Raw genomic sequence first — 6,267 nt, 5'->3', positions numbered from 1 at the left:
AATATACAGGAATAGGGCGTATTCAGAAAGAAAGCTTGAAACTTATAAGCGCTTATCGGCGCTTGTCATGTTCATATATTTTCCTGCGCGGGTTACCAGCGGTGACAAGCGCCGATAAGCGATTATAAGCGCTTATAAGTTTCAAGCTTTCTTTCTGAATACGCCCTAACTACTTATAGTACTACTTTCGCATTGAGTGACTTTTTGGTTGAGTGTCCTTTTCATACAAATAAGTTTTATCATCTTATTCGAGCCTGCATTTAGTGGTTGGAATACTATTATTTTCGACGCTTGGTAAGAAACGGATGCTATCACACTACTATAGACATAATAAATTATATTTAATGTTTCATTTAATAGCCTAATATCTATTGGAAGCTGAATTTGCATTACTTTTACATGGTAGTTCGAAAAGAAGATAATAAGGTGAGGAGAAATATCTTATCCACTTTCCGCTTCTTGCCTGTGAAATGATGGATCGTGTGTTATAAATAAAAAGCAAATTTATAAAGAAATCTTTATTTACAATACTATTTACAAGATACGTTTATTGTTATATTGTATATTCATTACGTAATGAAAGTAAATTTTGCATTAGTTACAATCAAAAGTAGCACCCGATGCAAGCATGAATGGACTGTATGTGATGACTGATGACGAATATTAGGAAATGCGTAAATAAATGTTTGAAACATCACAAAAATTGTACATTATGTAATCAACCATACACAATTCCTTATCAGTCTTACATACATTACAATAATTGAAATGTTAGAAAATCTACATTGATACATAAATTTAAAAAACAATACAATAATTTGTCTGCTTTGAATAAAAAAAGTTAACAAAATAAATTTCTTTGTTTTGTATTTACCGAAAGTTTTGACTAGACAATATTGTAAACTATTTACAATAATTATTTGCATCATGGTGTTCTTTTTTGCGATTTTTTGAGTTTATATTTTACCATACAATAATAATACTATAATGAATATAAGTAATGGCACACTAAACATTTTGTGATAAATATATAAACAATCAGAATTTCTACATGATCAGCATGGCAACACAATTGCAATTTTATGTGCCTCAACCAAGAAGCTTATATCTTATACACTGGAGATTTCAGTATGAACATTAACTTGTAACAAGAAAATATGACCTTGAATGACGCCTGTATGTTTTTTTATCCCTTTCACACCAACTTGGCAAGTTCCATGTTCATACTGAAATCTTCAGTGTATTAGATATAAGCTTCTTGGCCTCAACATAAGCGTATAAAAAAAATGGTAATTCTTTCAAAATCCCGTTTTTTTTTTCTTTAAAAAACACAGTGCGTCATTTCAATAATAAATGCGTTAGGAATGAAAAATGTTTACCTCAAATTAAAGACTTATAAAAAGCAACCTGTGCTTTAACAAACGTGATTTTATTTTCATGAATACTTTCAAAAATTTCAAAGACTTCCCCAACCAAGAATTGACTTGATATCGTTTAAAATTATGAGTTATTCCACTCATATTAAACTGTTGTTACGCAATCTTCTAAATTTATCTCTAGCTAAAAAGGTCCTATGTTAATGTTATGTCGGATGAATGATTTAAAGCATTTCAGAATTTAGTTAATCCTACACGCATGGACGTATAAAAAAAGACGGACGCCGTATTACGAACAAACAACGTGAAGCCACCATAGTAAGCTAGCGATCGCGTAAAGACAATAAACACGCACCCACTCTCACCATAGTAAGCTAGTCGGCCGCCATTACGTCGTGAACTACCGACTGATTAACTGCGTCACTGTTTCACAAAAAATATTTAAAATGCCGTCTTGCGTGGTTAAATGGTGTCGCAACAGTACAATTTTAAATAACAAAACACAAGGGATTACATTCCACAGGGAAGCAAGTTATTTCTTTTATGTTTTAATGACAAAATTATTACGGCAAAATTTATAGAAAAAAATACAGCCGCCATTGTCATCAACACAGCTGTTGCCATGGCAACATGGCACACACACATGGATGTTTCGCCGCCATTACTAGGCTTCACTCAATGTTTAGGCGATATACCGTCCGTCTTTTTTTATACGTCCATGCCTACACGTTCAACAATTCCTTTACTTTCAACATCTAATTCATTTTACCTATTCATATTATGTTTGTTCTTAGTCTAGTTTGTTCTAGAACATTTGTGATTCCTACTTTCCTTATCTATTCTTAAGGTCTTGAACAACATTATCACATTACTAACACCAATTTAATATCTATTCATTTGTAACTAGCAATGATTTTTAAGTTATATGGACGATCAAAAAGCGGTGTTGCCAGTTTCTTAAGTCTAATTAATGGCCTAACATCAGTCTAAATAAAGGACACAGTATCGGCAAATCAAATAACTCTCTAAAAGCTATGTAAATAAGGTAGATTCATTTTGTCGTCTACTGGCAAGCTCGTGTTTGTGCGGGACGGATGATCTGCGATTATATGATTTTTTTAGCAAATTATTACATGAATGTGCTTTTTATTTGTTTTTATATCAAGCGTAATTAGTTAACACACGTCTTATAATAAGATTGGCTTAGTTTCTTAGATTTTATGTAAGTATATGATTTAATTAATGTCATTTTTAATTAGTGTAATTTATTATTATTATTTATTATTCTACAGTACAACAGTGAAAAGCTCGATATTTTTCGTAATTTAATAATTATAACATTTCTTATAACACAAACAGAAAATAGTCCATTTTATAATTTCGTGTATATTTCAATAGAAATGTTGGCGAATTTATTTGTTACGTATTATTATTACAATGTGTACTTAATAGGAGATAACATCTATTTTATGAACTTATATAATGTGGGTTAATCGATTTGTCATTTTTCAATTGAAATATGAGTAGTTAGTACATAATTATTAGACTTTATTTGCGACGCTATTTCATACTAATTTCATTATTAACAAAAATAGAATGTACAATACACAGTAGCTTTATATGATTTGAAAAAAGCAGTAATTGAAATATACCCTTTATATATTACTGATTTTAGAGAAATACAATACAAGGAAATGCGATAACTGGGCAAAATATACTTTAAAATGCTATTTCGAGATCAATGTCTGGCGACATTTTTTCATCATAATATAATCTGTAAGGCGTTAGTAGGAAAATAAAATGACGCTGCTCAATCATTCCATCTGTAGATAATAATTTTGAAATTTTATTCATACAATCCCTGTAAATTTTCGAAAACATTTGTGGGATTACATTTAATTTTTATGTTTTTTTCTCACAATATTTGCAATTGCAATTGGTTTTATTTTTATTACTGTATAATTTTGTTACTATCTAGAATACATTATTAATATTTTATTTCATTATTTCAAAGTTAATCCAAAGAATTTGAATATTCTGTGTAGACGCGACACGACATTTTATCGCGCCAGTATAATTTTAAAGCCTGTGTAGACGCGGCACAATCGAAATATTTTACAATCTATCTACAGTCTATGGTTTCACAGATTTACCGGAAGATTGTATAATCTATCTATACTCTATAGTTTATGGTTTCACCGATTTCCAAAACATTCTATACTCTATACTATTATCTATGATTCACGTACACGCAGCGGGCGCGGGGTGCGGTGCGATCGGCGACGTTGCTGCGTGTGCGTGTGTATGTGTATGGCTGTGTGTATGTGTGTGTGGGGTGATGGGCGAGGTGGCGGTGTGTGCGTGCGTCTGCGTGTGCATGTGTATATGCGTGTGTGTGTGTGGTCGCGGCGGTGAGGCGAGCGCGAAGGCGAGGCGTTCTAAGCGGAGTTGTAGCGGGGCGAGGCGAGGCCATGTGGAGATGGACGAGAGTGTAGATAAGGCAGTTTCTACCGCTTCGTACCGGGCGCGCCGCTCGCGCTCGTCGCAGGTTGATAGCTCCTGGAAATAAGTTAGCGGTTAATCTTTATATATATATATATATAAATCTCGTGTCACAATGTTTGTCCTCAATGGACTCCTAAACCACTTAACCGATTATAATACAATTCGCACACCATGTGCGGTTCGAATTTCGATCCAACTTGAGAGATAGGATAGTTTAAACATGTAGGTACCACGGGTGAAGCCGGGGCGGACCACTAGTGTTATTATAAGTATTTATAATTATGGTAGTGGTGATGTTTTGTACACACTGAATAAACTATTCAACGAAACACAATATTATGTTGTTTTAATTTTTAACTAAAGGTAGCTAATAGACAATATTATAGATGGTATGGCAATCAAAAACCGCTTAAGATTAAATCTGATCAAAAGCAAAACAAAAAGAAACAAGAATTATAACAACGGGTTTTCTGAAATCAGTACCGTGTTATCCATAAACGTAAGTAAAATTACTTATTTTAATAAAACACAACGATCTTTCAAACTTAAAATATTATATAAATTACCTGTTCAATTAATTCAACGTCGTCGTCTTCACTTGGCTGGATTAGCTGATTTCTGAGAGTCTGTGAATTCAAATTAGACTTTAATATAATCAATAATTTTACTGCTAAATAAAAGCACTATAAAAATCAAAATAAAAAGTGATAATACTACATTAAACTAAATTCATTGTGATTGATATGCAGCACCGTTAAATTGTCTGTTTCAAATATTTTAAGTGTATAGAATAAAAATGGCTAAGCTGTGCAAAGCCAAAACAGCAAGTTAACTTTACGACCACCATTTTTTATCTTTTGGAACTTTTGCAAAGATGGAAAACCTGCATCATAAATAATTTATTAAGCTCTAATATAAGTTTATCCTAACGAGACTAACTTCAAATGCCATAATATTATTTACATTTGAAACTTTCCCACAATACATTAATTATAATCGACGCCAATAAAAATGGAATCTTTACAGAATTATGTGCATGCGTCTCGCTCGCACTTACGCGAAAGAGCACACTATCCCGCTCACGCTTATGAATTTTTGGATTCTATTATTTATTACGTAGATAATACAACAGTCAGTGGTTTTGTACACGGGTGCGAGGAGGTCGCGAGTCAACGCGTCATAAGCTGTGAATTTGTATGCTCTCTCTGATATACATGTAAAAATACATATTATAGACAAAATAAATATATTATTGTGATAAAAATAATGTGTTATCTGTTAATGAACACATATATTGTATTTTTATTATTGAAATGGTCCAATCAAGTTGTTTTTAAAACTAGTCGTGTATCCTATTAGTTAGGTAACAAAGCGGAGCAGTATGTAATTAAAATTAAATATAGTAAAGAGGCATGTAACGAAATGTAAATTATATAGAAGATAAAAATAAAGCAATATTATATAGTTTGAATCCATTTAGAACTATAAGTACTACTAGGTAATTTTATTTCAATAACGCAAAAGCTTTATACCGTTAATGATAAGAAAATTGAGCCTACGTTCCTTCTAAATTACTATAATATGTAAAAAAGGTACACATATATTTCACTACGAGAGAGCATACACGTATATACACGTAGTGCGCGTCTATAAGCATAGTATAAAGAGAAAAGTAAGTTATCGTCGTACAAAGGTACATTTCGCTGTGTGTATGTACGCGGTGCGCTTGGCCACGCCCCCCTGTTCATGTACGTACGCTCCTAAACGCCGGCAGTTGGCCTACTTGTCTCTTTATACTATGCTATAAGCGTGTGTGTGTGACGTGTACGTGTGTACGTTACGTGTGTGACCTCTCATCTTTATTCTTGAGTCGAGATCGCCAAGCAGGCCCTGAATGTTGGAAACACCTGTTTCACATTAAATCCGTTACGGTGCTAACAGTCTTTTTGTATTAATTTAGGAGAGAAAACTGTTTTCTTAAATGGGAATATTTGATAAATACATAATAAGTTTCATTATTATAAAGTATATAAAGGATAGGGGACATATTAAATACAATACTTATTATAAAAATTTATAAATCATACGATGATAGTAATTACATGTAGTACATACGGAAAGAAAACGAAATCCAAAAATACTCATTATCGTAAATATAAAGGATTAAATAATAATAATGTTTACAAGTACTCACTTCAATATTCTGACGGTACTGCTCCATCATGTTCTTACTGGCGTCGAGTTCGGCCAACTTTTTCACAACCACGTCAGCTACGTTTTTCTCTGTTACATCCAGCCGTTCCCTGCAATAAATGAGATATGAGTATGTTTAATAAGTTAAATATTTATGAGGTACAGTTGACATGAGGTAGTTTAAACATAAGGG

At 32.6% G+C, this 6,267-nt stretch overlaps 1 protein-coding gene and 1 long non-coding RNA gene across 2 annotated transcripts in view; both read right to left on the bottom strand.

Annotated features, from left to right (window-relative positions):
- Window positions 1-503: 503 nt before the first annotated feature.
- LOC149906070 (uncharacterized) lies at window positions 504-3,034 on the bottom strand. The gene is made up of 3 exons (XR_016457099.1): window positions 2,099-3,034; window positions 1,264-1,627; window positions 504-1,088 (listed from the first exon to the last, which is right to left on the bottom strand). It is a non-coding gene; the product is annotated as an uncharacterized LOC149906070 (long non-coding RNA).
- A 300-nt stretch (window positions 3,035-3,334) lies between these two features.
- The window catches only part of corn (microtubule-binding protein cornetto), a 34,167-nt gene continuing 31,234 nt past the window's right edge, over window positions 3,335-6,267 (bottom strand). Inside the window, exons 10-12 of the mRNA XM_090105209.1 lie at window positions 6,076-6,184; window positions 4,448-4,507; window positions 3,335-3,935 (exon numbers count right to left, since the gene is read on the bottom strand). Of these exons, the coding sequence (XP_089961335.1) occupies window positions 3,618-3,935; window positions 4,448-4,507; window positions 6,076-6,184 (487 nt within the window). The 3' untranslated portion in view covers window positions 3,335-3,617. The remainder of the gene's footprint in view (window positions 3,936-4,447; window positions 4,508-6,075; window positions 6,185-6,267) is intronic.

The sequence above is a fragment of the Colias eurytheme genome, chromosome 9, assembly GCF_061535395.1.
Source record: "Colias eurytheme isolate Ceu_HAF_F1 chromosome 9, ilColEury1 Martin Lab GWU primary, whole genome shotgun sequence".
Classification (NCBI taxonomy): Eukaryota; Metazoa; Arthropoda; class Insecta; order Lepidoptera; family Pieridae; genus Colias; species Colias eurytheme.
This window is presented reverse-complemented; position numbering and strand designations above follow the sequence as displayed.